This window comes from Falco punctatus, assembly GCF_963210335.1.
Source record: "Falco punctatus genome assembly, chromosome: 6".
NCBI lineage: Eukaryota > Metazoa > Chordata > Aves > Falconiformes > Falconidae > Falco > Falco punctatus.
The window spans coordinates 2,531,431-2,552,258 of NC_137585.1; the positions used below are offsets into that span (position 1 = coordinate 2,531,431).

The window sequence follows — 20,828 nt, forward strand, 5'->3', positions numbered from 1 at the left end:
AGCAGTGGGACCACCCAGAGCTCCAGCCAGGCTCCCCAAAGCCACACAGCTGCGTTAGCAAACAAGTAACTCCTCTCTCAGCACAGCTGACCTTGCACTGGTGGCAGAACTTGTTCCCAACACAGGCCAAGCGCTCTGCTCAGCTCAGAAGGCAGGAATGTCTCGCTGGGAGTCTCCAGCCACCCTCCCACCAACTCCAGCACAGCCTTAGACTGGGGGCAGGGAGCTGCCTGCGGCTCAGGTGGGGGTCACGCAGTTTCAGCCAGTTTCAGGGCTAAAAACGAGCTGCAGCTGAGCTGTAGTGGAAATGTGTTTGTGGGGACTCTGCAGGACGGTATAAAGCTGAGGGCAGTTGCTGAGAGACTGTTACTGCTTGGTATTATCTTTTTTTTTTTTTGCCTGTTCTGGACCAAGCAACAAACTGCAGCTGTCACTAGCAGCAGCACATCTGATTTTTCATACGAGATAAAGGAGAAAGTTTTAGGGCTTCATTTATCTTCATTTTTCGATTGTGTTAAATTACAGAAAGGCTGGTATCGCCTTGTCCCAGTGTTTTGTGCTTTATTGCCAATGACTTTCTGATTTTACAAGATAAATGCTTTACTGCCTTGCTTCCTTTTTTTTTCCTGGCCTTTCATGTTTGTTCTTTTTGTCTTAAATGGCAGCAGAAGGACGTTTGGCCGCAGACCAGGCTAAGCTCAATAGTGAAAGGCAGGTAAAGAGAAGAGCTGCAGCCTTTGTTTTCTCTTGTCCTCCTTTTATCAGGTATACCACATAGGAATTGTTTTCCCTTTGAAAATGTTTCTCTTGGAAAGCATGGGAAAGTTCCCCATGCCCATTTCGATTACAAAATTCTACACTGAAAACCTCATTGCAAATAGTCGTTTCATTTTATTTTTGGAGATGGAAAAACTCTAGGGGGTTTTCTTGGGTTTTTGATTGTTTCCTCTTTCATAGTCATTAGTTCTTCTGCAGTTACAAAAGGAGACTGTGCAATGTGTTGCCTTGTTTGGGTTTTATTTTGGTTTTGAAATACGAAATAGTTGACAAATAGTTGTGGGTACGGAACAGAGATAAGTCCAAAACAAATCCTGCTTTCAGTTTTTAAGCTTACACCCACTTGTTCCAGTTTCTAGAGGCAAACTGAAAATTCTGTAGATGTGACACTTTATTTTACATTATGCTTTAGGAGGACATGCAAAGTCCATAAGGTCTTTTTAAACCAAAAAAGTCTCAAATTGAGAGCATTTCCCTCTGAAACTTTTAGCTATGCAGAATTGCTAGCTCCATTAAGGCGGCAGTCTGGCACTGCTGGTTGGCATTTCTAGGTGGGTGTTAAGATGACCACCCCTCCCAGCAGCGATGTAGCCCTGCAGGTCTGAGGCACAGGGGACTGGTGCAGAGGTGCCTTGGCCTTTGTAACTGTGGAAACAAAGAGGTGTCTGACAGCCTGGGGAACCTCTGTGAGGGCACACAGAGGGGGAGGCAGCTGTGACAAAATAAGATCTGATGTAAGGATGCTTTTAGAGCCATGCTTGCACCAAAAGAGAGGGAAGTGCAGAGCTCTGGATGTCCAGAATAGTGGAATACTTTACTGCTGTGAGATGCTTAATCAGCTGACTGCATTAATAAAAATTTGCTGCTTTATTATGAGCTGGTCTCAGAGGTACAGGGCTCCAGGATGGTGAAAGGTGTGCAAGACTGAGGAGTCCTGGGTCACCTCTGCTCTATTAGAAGCACAAGTTTTGGATTAGAAAATCCTCATGATGTTTATGTTTCTGCTGTTTAGCTGAGCATGCCCCATCCTGACAGCTGCCATGTACGTGGTCCTGTCCTGTGGTAGGATTCACAAACTTCTTCTGCCTTCCCTTCTGTGGCCCTTGAATGCAGGGGTGCTAATGGGGAGGGCTTTGCATGACGTGGAACACAAAAGTCTGTGAAGAGAATCTCTTCCTGTGCTAATAATGGACATACAGAAATATTAACGTGCATATATATTCTGTGCATTTCAGTTCTTAGACATTTTAGCCAGTGCATAGTCTTGGGAGAGAGCACAGGTATCGCAGGTGATCCTCCCCCTTCACTTCAAACAGCGTGAGGACATGGTGCAGGCAGGAAGAGGCAGCGCCCAGAACACGTGTCTGGCTCCAGCTCAAGCCAAGGCGCTTGTAACTCGCAGCAGCCGCCATTTGCCGCAGAGAAGCGGCCCTGCAGCCCTGGGCAGGGTGGAGCTGAGCAGAAGAGCTGCCAGGGCTTCTCCCCTGCCCCAGGCTGCACAGTACAGTTACTTCGCCGTTAATAACAATTACTCACAATCTCCTGTCTGGCCTCATCTTGAGAACTGCTGGGTGCAACTGAGACAGCACCACAGTGGAAAAGGGCAAGTGCCTCTCCAGCCTGGCGAGCTTGCCAGGCATAGTTTCAGCAGAAGCTGAAAAAAAGCAAAAAGACCCTTGTCTCTGCAAGTGCCCGTCTGTGCCTCCTCTGCCATCTTCCGCACAGCACCTGGGTGTTTCTGAGAAACAGGAGTGAGGTGCTTAGGAAGAGCCATCTTGGGAGTAGAGGGGTGATCCAAGGCAGCCTGAATTCTTGCTTGGACACCTGAGTAAAAACCTTAATACTCATTTTCCTTCCCCCATCTCTTTTTTTACCCCCCAATTCAGCAGAAGGTCTCGATAGCAACAGAGTGAGGAAAACAGAGTTGGGGTTGCCCCTGCTCTATGCAGTTCTGCTTTCTGGCCAACAAACTAAGCACGAGCAGTGGAGTTAGGCACAGCAGAAGAGCTGGGTGCACGAGGGAGGAGAGCCCGGGGCAAGCCAAGCAAATTAAGGAAGCAGGAGAGCTGCGCTGAATGCAGATGCGTGCTCGCCAGCTCAGGCTTTCTTGCTGGGAACAAATGTGATAAGCAGGCTGGCATGCTGTGCACAGATGTCCCAAAATCAGGGTTCTTCACCCAGGGTGCAAGCTGATCCACACACAGAGTCGAGATATTTGTTCATTGCGTGCCTATGCAGAGATAGGTGCTAGATGGTAAATCCGCAAAGCTAGCATGCCTATTCCTAGTTTTGGGAGGTTTACATACAGTTCAACAAACAGGAGTTGGTGATCTTAAAACATGATTGGCTATAACTCTTTACATCCTATTCCATATAATATGTATGCTCCAGAGGGTGTGGGGTGGGGGCTGGGCTACCTTTTCACAGTTTCTGCTTCAAAGGGAGTTACATTTACTGTTACAATTGTATTGTAATAAGGATATGTTACTTTTGGGTAGCTTGTCTCTGCAGTTTTGCCTCTGCAAATGTTTTTTCTAGCCTAGTTCCACATTAACTCTTCAGGGTCACTGTTATCTGTGTTCTGTTGTACTCTTCAGGGTCACTATGTCTGTGTTCTGTCTGTATTGTTAGCCGTATCGGTTCCTTGGATTATTTCACATTCCTCCTTCGGCCGTTTGTCATCACAGCTGTGGCTGGCCTGTACCTGTCTGAAACAGAGTGCTGACTCTCATTAGATTGACATCTGCTCCTGCAAGGAAGTAGTTCTCTTGCAAACCTGTTGCAGTTTCCTTCAGGCGGTAAGATTTTGTATTTATTTATTTATATATATCTATGTGTGTGTGTGTGTGCATGCATAAAAATATTGCTTTGTCAGGTCTCATACTGACCACAAACCTCACTGAAGCAAGTTTCCTGCTCGCACTGCCCTGCAGCCAGGCCAGGATTTTGTTTCTAGTGCTGCAGGAAGAGTCCTGCTCGGACACCCCCATGCACACACAGAGGCTGTTCTTAGCCTGTGGGACCATGGGGCAGACGAAAGGGTGCTGCAAAGTGACTCCACCACAAGGCACATTCTAATATTGCTTGCTTGCCCCATTGACAGTCTCTGCTGCGGGATCTGTTCTCCCCACACACCCCTCAATCATACGATCGGGAGCTGCTCTGCAAGCAGCACAACTAATTCAGCCTGGTTTTCTCTGGAGTGCTGCACATTTTTCTAGTTGCCTCTGGCCACCACTATAATAGCTGTATCGCCATGTGATATCCTACTGTAATATCTTCCTGTCTCTCACGATCCTGGCAGTGAAGGGAAAGAAAAATGGCTCCATTGTCTTCTCTGTGTATTAAGTGTCTTACTTATTTATCTTCTTTTGCACGTAGACACTTACATTCTTTCAAATCACTTCCCATGTCTCCAATATGGCTGAAAGGGAGGTGAAAAGGGTTACTGGCCTGACATCACAAAGAAGTTGCTTCCTTAGAAAACCTGGCTTGAAAAAAAACCCAGTTTCATCTTCCCTTCAGAAAATGTAGGCAGGATTCAGGAGAGATTAAAAAATATATATAGCAGCAGAAAGCTGAGGGTGGCAGCAGGTGGCTGGAAAGCTGCAGGGAGGAGGGGAAGGCAAGAATGTCTGGACAGAAGCCACAGCAAGGGCAAGTCTGCACAAAGCAGCATTGCTGGGTGGTTTAGCTGCAGCTGCTTTTGTATCCAAAGAGCCTTCGCCAACAGAAAGGGGTATGGCTTGATCAACATGAACTCTGTTTCCTGTCACAAATCTGGAGGACAAGAGAGATCCACCCATCTCTTTCGCTGCTTTCTTTCTGTGTTCCATATACTACTGTATCTCTGCTTCCAGTTTGCTAGGGTCAGGTGCCTGCGTGTGGTGCTTGTGCCCCTTCCATGCGTCCATAAGCCAAGCAGGTGTAGTCTGCAGGTGTGCTGTTTTGCTGCCTTCTTCTTTCACTTCTCTTAGGTCACACTGCAATGGTTTAAGTCCTTGTGCTGGAGCGTGGGTTTGATGTGTGATAGCAGCTTACAGAAATGTATTTTGGAGTCCAGCATGAAAATGAAGAGAGTTGGGCTTACGTTAAATGAGGTCTCTTGAATTTCAGTTTAGTTTAGTCCCTTAAGCTCAACACCAGCCTGAAGAGAAAAAGCTGCTAGCAAATTTAAAAGAGAGTCTATGAGTACCTACGTGAAGGGAGATGTTTGATAGTGAAGGTGTTTCCCCAAAGAGTGAGTACCCCCAGAAGTGCCCTGTAGAAAGTCTGTGAGAGATCTCGGGGGAGAAGTCTCCCTCTCCATCCCAAGCAGGGTGTCAGTGCTGGCCTTTTGCAGCAGCTGTCACGTCCCTCCGTGCAGTCAGCTTGCAGAAATTTTGTCATATGAGTCTTGGCCAGAGGCAATTTGCCCATGTGCCCTCCAGGCCCTGCACAGGCAAAAGTCAGCTGGCACCTCCTTTTCTGAAGGCAGGCTCGCTCGTTGCAGCTGGGTTCTGCCATGTTGGAGAGCAGTCCCGCTCCGTCATCTCTGATGGGAGTGACCTCTGCCACCTGATAGAGAAGAAAGAAACAGTGACAGTTGTGTGGTCACACAAGTTATACGGCACTGCCTAGCAGCTAGGCTGCTGCAGGAGTCAAAGGAGATGGGGACAAACTCAACCCAGAAGTTTGGGCTGAGATAGGGACCCACGAACCAAACCAAAGGCATTTTCTTTGTAACCAGGCGCTCACCGAAACGGTGTCTGAGACACGGTACATACAAAACCTGGAGCCATGGGAGGGTCTCTTTCACAGAGAGCACGTTAAGGACATCTACATTATACTTTATACCCAACGATGAGCCTGTCACTAGATCTAAACTTGCTTCACACTATGAACGCTGGCATATGGAGAGAGAGGTGGCTTTGCCCATGGGCATGTCTGTGCCTATTCCATCTGAGCCTGCAACTGTCCCACCTCCCCTCACAACCACACCATGCAGCTACAGAAGGCAGCTGGGGTGGGCACAGCATCCTTCGATGGCCCCTAGCTCCTGAAATGCCTCAAGTGGGGTAAGTGCTCACACTCTGAGAGCCCTGGGGCATCGGGCTGGATGCAGAAGGTGAGGGCTGGGGACAACACCAGCTTCTGTGCCTCAGTAAATAGACTGATAGTCATAGACTCTTGGACCAGAAGCCAAAAGAACGGTACGGAAATGCTCCTCCCACCAGTCAAATGCTACATAATTTAAAATGCATGTTTAGCAGCATGAGGAAGAGATCCTGCTTAGGTTGGGAGATGTTTGTAAATCCTTTGTTAGATTTTCCAGGTGAGGTTGATATAAACGGGAAGAGCTAACGTTAGCTGGGTGGCTGGGCAATAGCCTGCACCAAACAGTTTGCATGGGAAGAAGCAATGATGTGTCACGTACTACCAGACCATAGTGGTGGCTCTGCCATATTCAGAGAAGTCTCTGAAACACAGTAGCTCCCAGGGCTGGCAAATCCACAGTAAAACTGGACTTGCTGGTCAACTGGGAAGCAGCCAGCTGCCTGTTCCACTTCTTTTTGAAAACTCCCCAAATAAGCCATTTTCCACCTCCCTCTGGCTGCTGTTAATGCAGGCCATGGCACTTTGACAGGTTCTCCATTTTCTGTCAACAAGATCTCTAATAATTTCTGAGTATTTTTCAGAGCTCCTTTTTTATTATCTTGGACTTTTCTGCAAGCCCAGGGATTGCAGGTCTGCTCCTCACTGTCCTGGTCACTAATGACTTTGGCTTCACCACCTTTTCAGTTCGCTTCTTACGGCAGGATATCCAGAAACAGCTTCCTAAAATTAACAGAGTAGGTGGGAACAGGTTAGCATGAGGCACCCCATCCCAAGTGTGATGAATGGTTTATATGCACACTATTCACAAAGAGTCTAGGAAGGAAATTATGCTTTAAAGATTTTTTGGTACATGACACAAACATTTAAACTCCTATTTCTTTAGAAAAATATAAACGGGAAAGCAGCATAAAGCTGTCTCCAGAATGGGTTAATGAGCAAATATAATATAAATATTAATCAAGAATCCCTGAAGGGAAGGGGGAAGGAAATCATCAAATCTTCCATGTCTCTTGTTTGATGATCCAGTGCTTAATGGTAGGAAATGAGAAGAGATAAACTGCAGCTAAAAAGGAGGAAGGAGCTGGCAGGGAAAGAACAGGAAAGAGCAAGCACTCTTGATAGGCTCTGGTAGAAAACTTTAACAATAGAAGCAGGAAAACAAGTTTGAAGAGGACATCATTTCAAATGAGTCTTGGGTCAAATGAGGATAATTTGCCATGCAGCAACTCTGGTGAAATGTGGCCAAAGGAAAACATTATTCCTTAGTGTAATTTTAGACACATTGTCATTGTTTCATTTTAATTATGCTCCTTTATTGCCCATCAGTGTTTGTAAGTTAGTGCATTTTTTTTTCATCCTTACATTTTGTCCAGTTACAAAGCAAACTGAGTAATCCAAGACAGGAGAGGGCCTCCCAGTGCAATCGTGGTGCTTTGCAGCCCAGTATGCTTCTTGAAGATATTCACAGGGCGCCAGTATACATCTCCATTGAGTTGCCTTCCACAATTTAGGACTTGGTGGCATCGGGGCTTCCTCCACTGACGAGCAATAGCCAAGAAAGCAATATTGTGGGGAAAGTAACCAAAACTGAAGCACAAGTTTGTACTAATACAGCTCAGTTTTGCAGGCCGCTAGTTAGTTTTTGGTTGGTTGGTATTTTTTTGTTTGTTTGTTTCTCTTTTACATTTCTGTTTCTCTTTTCTTTCTGAGTCTCACGAGGCTCTCATGACCATTCTCTGCAGCCCCACTGTGACTTCTAGTCATCGGGAGGTTGCTACTGCTGCATGCTGATGACTCAGGGTTACGTTAGTCAGTAGTGATCTGTCCGGTGCTCCCAACTTGATCAGCCTCAGGGCAGATGATCAGCTGGGTGGAACCTCAGATTTTTCTCTGCAGCTGCCAGCCATGGTTTATTTCACCCTCTCTCTGCACCCAGGGAAGATGCTGCTGTTCTCTAGGTAGTTCGCCTTTTCTGTGCAATGGCAACATTACGATTCTTCTCCCGTTTTCTTCCCCCACCCACGCTTACTATTGTTTGCTACTCCTTCCACCAGCATGATTAAAAGAACCAGTCTTTCCTCTCTGCCACCATATCTCGTATTGTTATCAAGTCATCTTGTCTCACAATTACTGCAAGTTCTATCCTTTCTAACCTCTGCAGCAACCACTTCACTCGCCTATTGTTAATCCGCAGGAGTCTGTTAGAACATCTTTCTTTTTTGATCAGCTGTAAGGCTGTGAACACTTGATTGTGACCCAAAACCTTGATCTCATATTACATCATGAAAGACAAGAGAAATGTTAGTATCACATGAGGAAGACTATGTCTGTGTCCATCCGTTATGCATCAGAAGGGTGTTAACATCCATCACAGATCAAGTATTTGCAGATCAGGAGGTTTATTTTGCAGTCAGCAGTCCTGAAAAAAACACCTGACTGGAGACCTCCCTTGTGTGTTGCTTTTTAATACAACTCAGGGAGCTTCAAATCCAGAAGTCTTAGATGGTGTCCGTATCATGTTGGTACTCAAAAGGGCCTGCGGGATGGAGCAGAAGATAGCCACAGTCCTAGGCAAGCTGATGGAGTGGCTGGTACGAAGTTCAGCCTTACGGGCTGAATGCAGCACGCTATAGGAGCACATCGCTGCTAGTCAATGTGGGTTTGTAGAAAAGAGCGTTCAAGTATCTTACTTCATTCTTTGAGGAACTTACAAATCAGACTGATAAAAGCAATTGTGCAGATACTCTCAAGTCCATGGAGTTTCATGCAGCACTGCAATGACGCTGATTTCAAAGGCTGCCTTCTACAACACGTGTAAGCGCAGCCATCAATCGCTCGACCGACCGAGCTCCCCGGCCAGCCCCGCGGGCAGCCGCTGCGCTGGGCTCTGTCTGCGGGAGCCCCGCCGCTGCCACTCGAGCTCGCCGGCGCCCGCGAGGGGTGACCGGGCCGGCCCGGAGGCAGCCGGGGCCGGCGAGGGGCCCCCCGGGGCAGCCCGCGGTTTGAGCTGGGGCCGCCCGGACACGGCACAGCCCCCCGCGGCGGGCCGGGGCCGGGGCCGCTTCCCAGGGAACCGCCGCGGGAAACCCGGGAGCCGTCGAGGGGGCCCGCAGGAGCGGCCCGGGCGAGGCGGCAGCGGCCGCCCCCGGCCCACCGCCCCCTCACCGCGGCGGAGGGCGGCGCCGGCCGAGCGCGAAGCCCCGCCAGCGGCCGCCGCCCCTGCGCCGGGCGGGCCGGGGGCGGTGCGAGGGGCGGGGGGCTGCTGAGGCGCGGCCCTGCCCGGCGGGGCGGCATGGCGGCCGGGCCGGGCTGCCCGCTCTGCCCGCTCTGCGCCGAGCCCTGCGCCTCGCCGCGGCTGCTGCCCTGCCTGCACTCGCTGTGCGCGCCCTGCCTGAGGCGGCTCGGGCCGCTGGGCCAGCCGGGCCGCGCCGTCCTGTGCCCGCTCTGCGACGCCGAGGTGGCGCTGCCGCCCGGCGGGGTCGGGCAGCTCGTCCCCGACTACCTGGCGCTGAGGCGCGGCGGGGCGGCGGGCTGCGACCTCTGCGCGGACGGGGCGGCGGTGAGGCGGTGCCTGACCTGCGGGGCCGCGCTCTGCCTCTTCTGCTGCCAGGCCCACAGGTGAGGGGCGGCGAGCCCGGCCCGCGGGGCCGCCTCGGCGGGGGGCAGCAGGTGGGGGGGGGGGCAGCAGGCGGGGACCCACGGCCAAGCGCTAAACCCAGGTGTTTAGCTTCCAGTTTGTCCGTTCCCTGACAGGATATTACCCTCCATGAGGATGCTCGGTACTCAGGTGGGGACCGGCGAGCAGTAGGCTGGGCAGCCTGTTGAGGTGAAGCCGTTAAATCCACCATCAGGCCAGCCCGCGGCCGTGGCGGTGGAGCCGTTAAATCCACCGTCAGGCCACAAGCGTAGCTGCTCGCTGGTTTGCATCGCGGTTTGGCCTCGCTGAGGGGAGAGTGGCTCACCCCAGGAGGCGCGAGTGTGGGCAGAGCTGGTGGGACAGGGCCCTGGCAGGCTGTGCCATCTGCTCTGGGGAACGCGCATCTCCCAAGGGAAAACAGGGAAGGTGCTCTGCCTCTCCCCACCTCCAGAAACCTTTCCTGCACAAAGGCACCCAGGGGTGAAGTGAAAGGACGTAAGGGGAAGCCCTGACGCTAGCCTGCCTGCTGTCATTGCCACCTCCTGATGGTCAACCCACGTGCTTGCCTGTCAAGTGTTGTGTCGGTGTACCCTGTGTGTGTTTTCAGCGTTTCTGTGAGGACAGGAGGAGCCCACGGCAGTACTTGCTCTGCAGTGTGCCTGGCGTTGCAGGGTTGAGTTCCAGTGGAATACAGGAAAACTGAAGAAGTGACAGCGGAAGGGAGCTGTGTCCCTCAGAGAGGGTCCTGCCAGTAAGGCAGGAAGAGGTGACTGCAACGGAGGTAGGAGTTGAAGAGGAGGTGGCTGCTGTGGCCTGTGAGCAGGACAAAGGACAGGCAGTGCTATGGAAGAAAAGTGACAGGAAGCCTGGATGGCCTTGTGAGGCAGGGAGGTGACAGGCAGGGTCAGAAAAACGCCCAGTAGCACTGGCCAGGGAAGCCTTTTAGCCTGGGTTAATCAGCCTCGCCTGTTCCCTCCGTGTTTGCTGCTCCTTTCCACTTGATTAGCACATTCTTTCCCCAGAAAGAATTGAGGCATATTCCTCGCTGCCCTCCCCCCCCTGCAGATGCTTGTGCCTCTGGTAAAATGGCTTAGACCCTTCGTTACCTTTCTACTCAGGGCTGTAGTTTTCAGCATACCATTCTGGTTAGCTAATGCCTCGTACCACATGCAAGCTGCTGAAGAGTGATAAACTGAGACTTTGAGTAGCAGCCTGCTGCACTGACAGAAATAACTACAGAAGGTATAAAGCAGTAGAAGATTTATCCCCATGAGCCGCTTCCTATGTTTTTTACTGGTACCATTTTTTTACCCCACTAGCATCTGCAGACTTGCACCTGAATTAGTTGACGGCAGAGCAGAGCAAGGGCCAAGGAAAACCATTTTAAAATGACTTCCTGGTGCGTAAGGAAGATTTCTAAGGATCTGAGCACCGCTGTTATGCTCCTTGGAATAAGTGAGAGAGATCTTAAGTTGAAGTCAGGGAAGTGTGAATTTGAAGAGTGTTAAGCGAATAATGCTAGAGTGCTTTGAAAACGTGCTGGACCCAAGGGAGATTAGCGGGAAGCAAAAGGAGCAGCGTAAGGGCCACATCCTGCCCTGTGGTGAGGTTGTTTTGTGTTGCCAGAGCAACTCTGTGGAGCTTGGTCCTTGGAGTACTTTGCTTACAGTTTGGACCTCTCATCGCAACTGCCAGAAGTCATTAGTACAGGAGACAAGGAAGAAGGCTTCTACATCCTGCTCGGTAACTAGCTCCTTATGTCCAAGAAAATATTCTGGTGCTGCCCTGTGACTTGGTGGATGTCAGGGTGGTAACATGTTCTTTGTGCCCCATCCTCGGTCTCCTCTGAGCAGGACCTTACCTGGCAGCCGGAAGGAAGTGGAGTTTGACTTTTGGAATATTCAGTGGTTTTATCACAGACTGTCTTCTGGCAGCGGCCTGAAGTAGATTTTCCCGTAAAGGTTTTTAGAGCTCTTTGCCTCAGCAAATTTAAAGCTGGTGAAAATCCCTGGGCTGATGGCTGAGGAGCCTGGGACCTCCTTTTCCTCTCCAGAAGTGACTGTCTGTGAGCAATTCTGTTTCGAGACACCTCCTGCCAGCTCTCGCTTTGCAGGGCTCACTGCCCTCCTGCTGCCTGTTACAGTGGGCTCTGGGGGTGATTGCGATCATCCCACTTCTGTCGGGCTCCATCAAGGGGCTGCTGGCAGTAGCAACCTGCCAACCCATTCCCTGTCCGCGTGTGGCCATGGTGGGGCACATGATTCTTGTGTGTGTGAAAATAGTGCTGACCCCATGCAGGGAGCCTGAGAGCAGCCTCTAATGAGCTGCTTGCAGATGCTGTTCTCTTTTGTGCGGAGTCCTGTCCTCAGGAGACCACAAGTCCCTTCATGCAGAGCAGATTTCATGGGAGACAGGAGGGAGCGGCACACACTGTGACTTGCAGACTGTACAGACTGGCATTTGCAAAGGGTCTCAGATGTTTGCATTTCAAATCCAACATGCATAAAGTGACGTGTTGTTCCTCCCTTCTAGGAGACAGAAGAAGACAGCCTCTCATGCTGTGACAGAGCTGGTGAGCAGCAAGGACTGCAGCCAGGCCAGGAAACCTCTCTTCTGCCCTTCCCATCCCACAGAGGAGCTAAGGCTGTTCTGCGAGCAGTGTGACCAGCCTGTGTGCCGGGATTGCGTAGCAGACAGACACCGGCAGCACACCTGTGACTTCACTGGCAATGCCATCCACAGGCATGGGGAGGCCCTGCAGGAGCTGCTGAGAAGCACCCAGCAGCACATGGGCACCCTAGAGGGTGTGCTCAGTCACATTGATGACATGGTCAGTGCCGTCCGAGATCGCGCAGAGGCTGTGGCCGCAGAGATCCGTCAGTTTGCCAGTGGGTATGTGAGAGCGATTGAAGAACACCGGGACCGGCTGCTGAAGCAGCTGGAGGACTTGAAGGTGCAGAAGGAAAATCTGCTGCACTTGCAGAAAGCTCAGATGCAGCAGCTGCTGCTGGACATGAGGACAGGTGTGGAGTACACGGAGCACTTGCTGACGAGCGGCTCAGACCTGGAGATCCTCATCACCAAAGGGGTGGTGGCGAGTCGGCTGGCAAAGCTGAACAGCGTTGCTTACAACACCCGCCCCAGCGTGGACGACGGGATCCAGTTCTCTCCCCAGGAGAGGGCAGGGCAGTGTTTTGGCTATGAAGTTTTCGGGGCCATTATCAATAAAGTGGTTGATCCCGCCAGATGTACCCTACACGGGGAAGGTAATGGGGTGCTGTACAACAGCTGTATGGGAATGCGCCGCTCCCTGAAGTCACCTCTCCGCTCTTTGTACCCATGTGGTGTGCAGCTTAAGGCACTGTTGGCTCCCTGCTGTCCAGGCTTGGACTGGGGGCGGGGGTCGAGCCCTGCCAGAGGTTGTGTTGCTTGCTGAGGGCCTGTGGGAGCCATGCTGGGCAGGGAGCCAGAGAGCTATCCCCATCCAGGTGCACAGAGCGTAGTGGAGCTGCCCTCCACAACATCGCTGACCTCAGCGTGGGGAACGGCACCTGCAGTGGCAGGACATGATGCTCTCCTGGTGGCCCCTGCTGTTCTGGAGCATGGGCCCAGGCAGATCTCCTCTGTGGCTGAGTGAATAGGTTCATTCTCCTTACAGCTCCTGCCGAGATTGCCGTGGGAGTGACTGGGATTGATGATTTCATGGATATTTGCTTACTAAGGACTTGGAGCAGAGCCAGCAAACAGATAATGTTCAGACCAGCCCACAGAACGCAGCCAGCTCTGGTCGGTAATGGCCTTCGCAGGGCAGATGAGACAGACCCAGTGCTTGTTCGATCCTTTCAGTCCCAAACTGCAGGTGCTGAGGTCTGTGCACGGCGGGGCTGTTCCTCCTCCCTCCTGGTTGCATGGTGCACCTTGAGGCCTTCTGGGAAGATGCCGGCTGGGCTCAGAGGGGCAGGCAGGAAGACCACCCTGGTCCTTACAGACCTCTAGGCTAAACCTGCCCAACATCTCTCAGCACCTATGGCTGCCCATGCTCTCCTGATCCCCAGTCATTTGTTTACTTTTCCCTGTGAGTGCATTAAAGTCCTGGCTGTGCTCTGATGGGACTGCAACACTTAAAATGGGTGGGAGGTGGCAGTCACAGCTGGTGTGAATCCTTTCTGGTCCTGTTTCTCTGCCTTGCAGATGTCCACAGTGCCCGTCAGAACCAGCTGACTGGCTTTACCCTGCTCTGCAGTGACACCATGGGGGAGCGGATGGGGCGAGGAGGAGAGGCTGTGCAGGTCACCATCACCCACAGGGACAAAGACAGGTGGGTATTTCACTTGAGAGCTCCCCAGCCACTGGGTTTGCCTTTCTGCCTCCCTTACCCTGGCTCCCTCCTTGCTTGGGCAGGTGGGGGGATGTGCTTCAGCATGTGGGTCAGAGTCTGTAGGAGGGAAAAGGCACTACTCTTCTTCCCACTGGGACAACAGTGCTTCCTACTGGTTGTATTTGACTGTGTGAAGCTTGATGGTGTTGGCTCAGATTTGTATTGACTCTTTTAGTGATTTGGGATTTCTTAAAGGATTCAGCCCTCGGTGGGTGTTAGACATTGCCAGAGTGAGATGTTGCTGCTTCCCACCCCTACCAGCCGACACCCAGGGCTCCTGATTTTCTTAACACCTAATGAGTGTAAAGCATCGCAACCCCAGAATGACCATCCTGAGTCAGACAGTCCACCAAGCCCAGGAGCTTCTGACAGTTGATGGAAGTGCCTAAGTCATGTTCTGGAGAAAGAATCTGTGTTGGGACTTTATTGTGCTTTCTCCTGTAGTTGGCAAGCACTGGGCACTTTAACATGTTTGGAGGTTTTCTAGCAAAAGCAGAGAAGACCACACTTGAGCTCCGAAATGTTTCCACAATGAAACTGACTGACCAGAAAAAATTATTTTCTAACTGTTTGAGGCCACCCTTGTTCCTATAAAGCAGCCAGGCACAAATGCAGAACCAACGGGGGGGGTCAGTTCTTAAGAAAAACATCTCTTGATTTTTTTTTTTTTTATAGTACTCACAATATGGCTGGATCAAGATACCAGCATAATGTGTTCTAGGAATGCTGTTGGTGGCCTGACCTGATGGGTAAAGGGGCATGATGCTAAAACTCCTTGCTGTGGGGGAGTGTTGACAAGGCGTACAGAAGCAGTGCTGGCTGCACAGATGCTTATCAGTATAGCGTCATGGTTCAAGAAGGTTGTTCCAATGTACCTTCCTTCCTTAGGTGCACATATGACGTAGGAAAGTGTTCGCATGAGGATTATGTGGATTTGACGTGGTGGGATAGAGGTCGCTGTGGCCACGTTAACTCAGCTGCTTCTTGTGTGTATGCAGTCGCTACATCCGTTGCTGAAAGCCGTCTGGCTTTGGGCTGAGGCACAGCAGCTACAGAAGAGCATGAAATATCACCACAGTTCATGGCAGGAAATTATGTGGGCAGCTGTACTGATGTGAGATGGTGGGGGGTGGGGAGTACAGCCTGCAAATCTGGAAGATTATAAAACTGTCATATTGTGGGGCACAAGAGACTAATTAGTGGGTATTAGGAAGAACACCTTCCTCTAAGCAGAGCTACCCGATAATTGTCTGTGGAAAGCTTGTGTGAAGCAGGCAGGCAGTGCCGAGGTAACTAGCCGATGCTTTCTCCCTGGCCCTCTGCGTTCCTTGTGAAACCCAATGAGCTTCAATTTGGAAAGGGAGAGCTCACCAGCAGGGACCTAGAACTCCTCAAAGCACTGAAGAGAACAGCTGGAGTCAATGCAGCTGGGATAGCGGGTGAAGTGATTCGAACCTGCCCCGTTTATATCCCGTCTTCTTCATGGGCTCTTCTGGAGGTAACTGCTCTCTGAAGCTGTGAATTTACCCCACTTCTGAGGGCTCTTATCTGATGGGATAATCTGACCTGCAAGTCTGTCATCTTCTGCTCTTTCAGTGCTCAGGGTTGCTACAGATCCTTGCCGTGCAGCTAAGTGCTAGCTAGACTTCCTTTGTATGGTTATTTTAGCTCCCAGTAGCAGGTGTGTGTGAAAGCTACTCAGTGCTTGAGCATTGCTCATGCATCCTGTTAAGCTCGCTTGAGACCCACAGCTGCTGAACAAGGCTGAGCATCAGGATCCAACTACAAATCTAGGCCAAACAGTGGTTCGCGTGTAGAGCAATTTTCTGCCAGTCACTGACCTCTTGGACTTCTCTCTGTTCATAGTGTGGTCAAGCCAACAGTGTGTGATAATGGTGACGGGACCTACCATGTTTCCTACAGCCCTGAGGAGCCAGGCTTGTATGCTGTCTGCGTCTATGTGAAAGGGCAACATGTACAGGTAGCATTCATTGTTCCTCTTGCACTGCTTCTTCTTTACCTCCTTTTCTTTTTTAAAATATTTGCCTTAAATCTTTCTCAGGATTACCTCTACCACTTAGCAGTTTAACACTGGGCTTAGCAATCTGTGACTGACAGCATCACCCAGTTGGTTTGTTGAAAATGCAGACACAACATCTGGTAGCATCCACTGCAGCAGCCTCTCTGCTTGCTTCTCCTCTGCAGGGCTCTCCATTCACTCTGGTGGTGAAAACCAAGTTCCGCGAGCACCAAGGCGTGTTTCACTGTTGCACGTTCTGCTCAAGTGGAGGCCAGAAATCTGCTCGCTGTGCCTGCGGTGGGACCATGCCAGGTGGGTGCTCAGCTTTCGCCACGCTGCTGGCATCAGAAGGGTTTGTTGCAGTTGGTCCTCCCTAGTGTAGATAGGTGCAAGTAGATGCTCTAGCCCGATGCTCTAGCCCAGCTCCTGCCTTGTACACGCACCAGGACTGTGGTAACATGTATGTACATATGTTCTGGTAGGATGTGGCTGCAGCAGTGAGAAATGCATCAGGACACGCTAAGGGTCTTCGTAGCAGGCCCCATGGACAGAGGCCTGAGCCAGCTGTGCCGGAGTTGGGGCTGGGCACCTCTGTCTTTCAGCCCTTCTCGGTGAGGCTAAGCAGCACTGTGTCTATACTGCTTCTGTTCCACTGCTGGTGGGCTGGGAGCTCGCAGGCTGTGTCACACAGGGCCCAGTTCTGCGCTTCGGAGAAGCCTCACTTCATGTTTAGGATGAGAGTTCAACTCCTTTATTTGTTTAATCCCAGCCAGCTTCCCTGTCCTTAACCTGCATGTGGCATTGTGTGTTTTGCAGATTTTTAGTATAGAACCGACCGCTTCCTCCTTCTGTGCTTGATCTGTGTCTAGCTGTGGCCATAGCCACTAGCAGCTGGCGTGGGGTTCTGCAGGCCTGTGTTTTGCGTTACTCAACAGGCAAGGGGATGGAAATCTTCAGCTTGCCCCAGCTGTTGGAACGGGGAGGTCCCTCTCAGTTGTTCTCCTTTCTTTAGGGAGTCCTGGCAGTTTTGGACTTGAATATGCTGCGCTGTCATCAGCCCATGCCTCTCCATCTTAGGGAAGTCCTGGGGCTGAAGCACCCCCTGAAAGCCTCTGATTTTCTGGCTCAAAAACCTGGCATTTTCTGGCCCACTTTGGGTTGAGCTGACAGTGCTTTTTCTCTTGCAGGTGGGTACCAAGGCTGTGGCCATGGGCACAAGGGTCACCCTGGCTGCCCCCACTGGTCGTGCTGTGGACAGGTGAAGGAGAGCTCAGAGTGCCTGGGAGGGCCACCCAGCAACACCTTGCAGAGGAGTTTGCTGAGGACGGTGGCAGTCTGAGCAGCCAGGTGAACTCCTGTGAACCCAGGGCACTGCTGCTGGCTGCCGCGTGAGTGCAAACCACGAGGATCCCTGTGATCGCTGCGTAGAAAACAACATCACGATGGGTGTGAGGAAGGGGGATGAGGGGAAAATAAAATTGTGCCTTATGTTCCACCCGGGGGTGTGTATGCAAAGGTGTTTTCTGGTTGAACAGGTGCAAACTTTGGGAATTGTGCCCCTACCTACACTTCAAGGGCTTGAGGCTTGGGGGGGTCGGGCTCTAGGGGGAAACTCGGTCTGAGCACTTACCTCGCGGGAGGGTCAAGATGTGTCTCATTCTGCAGAATCAACAGTCTCTGCTGTCCTTGAAGAGGCCAAAGCTGCTCGTTGGGGCACATTCCAAAGGTTTGTGATCGTGCCTTGGAAAAGCTTGGCAGCCCGAATATGGTTTCTGCCTTCCTGTTAGGCATGCGGCTGGGTTCAGGCCTTGGATATGTGCATATAGCACAGTCATACTGCGGGGAGCTGCTGTTGTGTATGCAACTCATATTTTCTCCAAGTAAGCTGTAGCCTCATTGCACCCTTCCTGCAAAGTAGGAGCAAGGCGGGTTAGTGATATGTGTGAAGAAAATCCAAGGAAAACCCACAGTGTTGATAGGAGCAGGAATTAGAATGCTGTTAGATACCCAGTCTGTATCTTCTCTATGAGATGGTGTTGGGATGTAGCACTGCTGGGGGTGATGCAGGAGCCGGGAGAGCACCCATCTCGCCCAGGGAAGACGTGGGGACAGTTTGAGCATCAGTAGGAGCCGTAGGCGCATGTTTGCAGGTATCTGTCCTGACCTGGGGCAACTAGGCAAGAGCAGCAGCAGGAGATGGAATACAGCAAAACTCCTGGATCGGGCTTGTGCAGTCTTGGCAAGGCTCTGTTTTTAGAAGGAGAAGTTGTCCCATTTTCCACAGGGGAGAGGGAACGTATCTCCTGGGCTTGTACGCGTGCTGCCAACCCATAGCTGGGGAGATGGTGTCTGTGATGAGGACAAAGAGGTGTTTTCCTGGAAGGGCAGCTGCTAACCTGCTGATGGCTGCCTGCCCTTGCCTGGGTGAAGCAGGCAGCCTGGATACCTTCCTTTACAAAACACATTCGCATCAGTCGGACTGGGAACGCTACTGCCCTGGGGGTAACCCTGCTCGTAGGTGTGTGTTGCTAGGGGCTCCTGGTGCTGCCTGGGGAGCTGGGGACAAAGGTCTGACTGTTGGTCACTTGGGGAGAGGAATGCTGCCCCAGTGTCAACAGTAAGGACTGGTTCTTGCTTTCTGACTGGTGAGAGCTGGCTTGTAAATAGTAGGAACCTGGGATGTCTGTTTGCTTGCTCAGAAGATTCTCATTTGTTGCTCATTCCTCTTACAAAGCCGGTTTTGGAACCACTTCTTCCCAGCAAAGGAGATAGATAGTCTTATGCAAATGCTGTTTATAGCTTTTCATTAATCATCCAGAAAGGGCTGTCAAACAAACAGGGGAAGATTAGGTAGTTTAAACCTCCAAGTGAGGCAATTTAAGTCTCCAAGTTGCTGACTCTGAAATTTTGAAGTGAAAGTTTGATTTGAGTTAACCTTGAATGGAACAAACAGTAACTCATTCTCATCCTTGCTATGTGCAGTCAGTGCTCGGTACAGAATGGGATGTAAACCGAAATGCCTCATTTTCTGTCTCTTTCTTGCCCCCCTCACCCCCTGACTCCCCCCTGCCTGTGTGTTGTTTTTTCTCAGATCTTCCATGTTGTATTGCAGAGAGAACACATGAGGACAGCACTACCTTTTAGGCACATAATTTCTGTCTGGAAACATCTTAGTCCTCTCAGACAGAGGAATGTGTTTTCCTTTTGTGTTAGGCATCCCTTACACACCCTGTCGCTGACATTTTCCAAGAAGCTGTTTGTGAGAATTATACCAGCGAATGCATAAACCCTTCAGGGAACCGCAGTCACCTTGGGCTGAGCTCTGTTTGACATGGGGAGAGCAATTTTTGGACAACATGGGGTGCTAATCCTGTCAGGGTCGGGCTCATGTGTTGATTTTTTTTTCCTTCTCCTTGTTAGACTTGAAGGCTCAGTCAGTCCCAGGGATTATAAAGTGTTGATGGGCTACTGCTCTGTGTTTGGGCAAAGGGGGCCCTGCATGAGGATAACCTGAAGAATCACAGGCAGAAAAGACATTTAATAACCTTGGTCACTCTGTGGCAGTTAGGTGCGAGTGTCCTTCTGCTATCTGCAGTGGACTTTGTGCTCAGTGTTCATTACTCAAACGCTTTGCCAAACGAATGCACCCCAGTGATCTGCTGGAGTCTCGCATGGGACCCTGACAGCCATTCCCAGGAGAGGCTCCAGTGCTCTGCTGGTGGGCAGGTGGCGGGTGAGGAGGTGTAGTTAGTCTGCGGGGCTGCGTGCTGTTATCTCTGACCGGTTGGTCCTTGAGGTAACAAAGGTATTTTCAAGACAGGCGTAACGTGCAGTGCTGACAGAACTGCGCCAGTAAATATTGACATTTTTCTCATGACAAAAGCTATCGCTCATAAAAATTGCCTGTCTCCAAAGTTGTTTTTTTTAAAAAAAAAAAGGAGGTGAACACGAGGAGATGCTTTGGGAGGCGAGAGAAGGACTTCCTCTCTGGATAGGGAAAATGGTGCATCTGGAAGGAAAACCAGCAAGAGCAAGAGACTGTGGAGGACCTGGAAGGGGCTCTGCAGCCTGGAAGTCCCCACGCAGGGCACCTCTAGAGTCGGGTATCGCTCTGGGGTATTGCTCCCTTCTCAGGGGACACAACCCACACTGGTGGCATGGCTGCGCTTGTAGCTCTGCGCGTGAGTGTCTAGCTTGTCCCCAGATGGCAGAGGCCGTGCAGAAGCTGGCTAACGGGGCTGCTTGGCCCTCCCGTGGTGGGAGGTGATTCCCGAGGGGGCACTGACCACCTGCAGTGCCATGGTAGGGCAGGTCCTGGCGGTGGCTCACAGGCAGCGTAGAGGACTCTGTTTCCAGCCGAGAGTGGCTTGCTTACCACCTCCCTGTTCTGAGAGATGAGGGCTTATTCTGAGTGCTGCTGCTTCCAGCGTCCCTTCAAGGGCAGGCGAGGCTGGGGACAGGTAGAGCTGATGGGGCAGCACCAAGCTCTCCCTCTTCCAGACCACTAGTGCTCCGATTTCTGGTGCTTCTCAAGCACCTCCTGACATCATTGTTGCAGATGGGGGATCACGATGCTGGGAAGGTGTCCAACCTTTCTGGCCAAATCCCAAGGATACCTTTCATCTTTTTCAGCCTGCTGTGTGCCTTCACCTTTCTTGAACACTCTGTCACTCTTGGCTGCTTGTCAGCTTGCCACAACTCCAACTTCTCCTGCTCGTCCTCCTTCACTGATAGCTCCTCCAGCATTCCAGCGGCAATGACATAAGGTGTGAACTTTCTGTAAGCAAGGGAACTCTTGACAGAATTATTTGTGGAGAAAGAAACCAGTTGTATCATGAAGGGCAGAGCAGCTGCAGGTTCTTGTGCCAGTGCCTCCCCCAGACCACTGAATATCTTCTTGTGCCCTGACCCACCATCAG

At 51.2% G+C, this 20,828-nt stretch overlaps 1 protein-coding gene across 2 annotated transcripts; it reads left to right on the forward strand.

Moving 5' to 3' along the window:
* Positions 1-3,591: 3,591 nt before the first annotated feature.
* TRIM45 (tripartite motif containing 45) lies at positions 3,592-17,404 on the forward strand. 2 transcript variants are annotated; one of them, XM_080391176.1, is made up of 6 exons: positions 3,602-9,492; positions 12,044-12,777; positions 13,703-13,829; positions 15,756-15,870; positions 16,095-16,221; positions 17,097-17,404. In XM_080391176.1, exons 1-6 carry the CDS (start codon positions 9,167-9,169, stop codon positions 17,246-17,248), a joined length of 1,581 nt encoding a protein of 526 aa, XP_080247302.1. In that variant the 5' UTR covers positions 3,602-9,166; the 3' UTR covers positions 17,249-17,404. The 2 variants fall into 2 exon arrangements, with proteins under 2 accessions (XP_080247303.1, XP_080247302.1); XM_080391177.1 differs by lacking the exons at positions 13,703-13,829; positions 15,756-15,870; positions 16,095-16,221; positions 17,097-17,404 and adding an exon at positions 13,170-13,649 and having other exon boundaries at positions 3,592-9,492.
* The last annotated feature ends 3,424 nt before the right edge of the window (positions 17,405-20,828 follow it).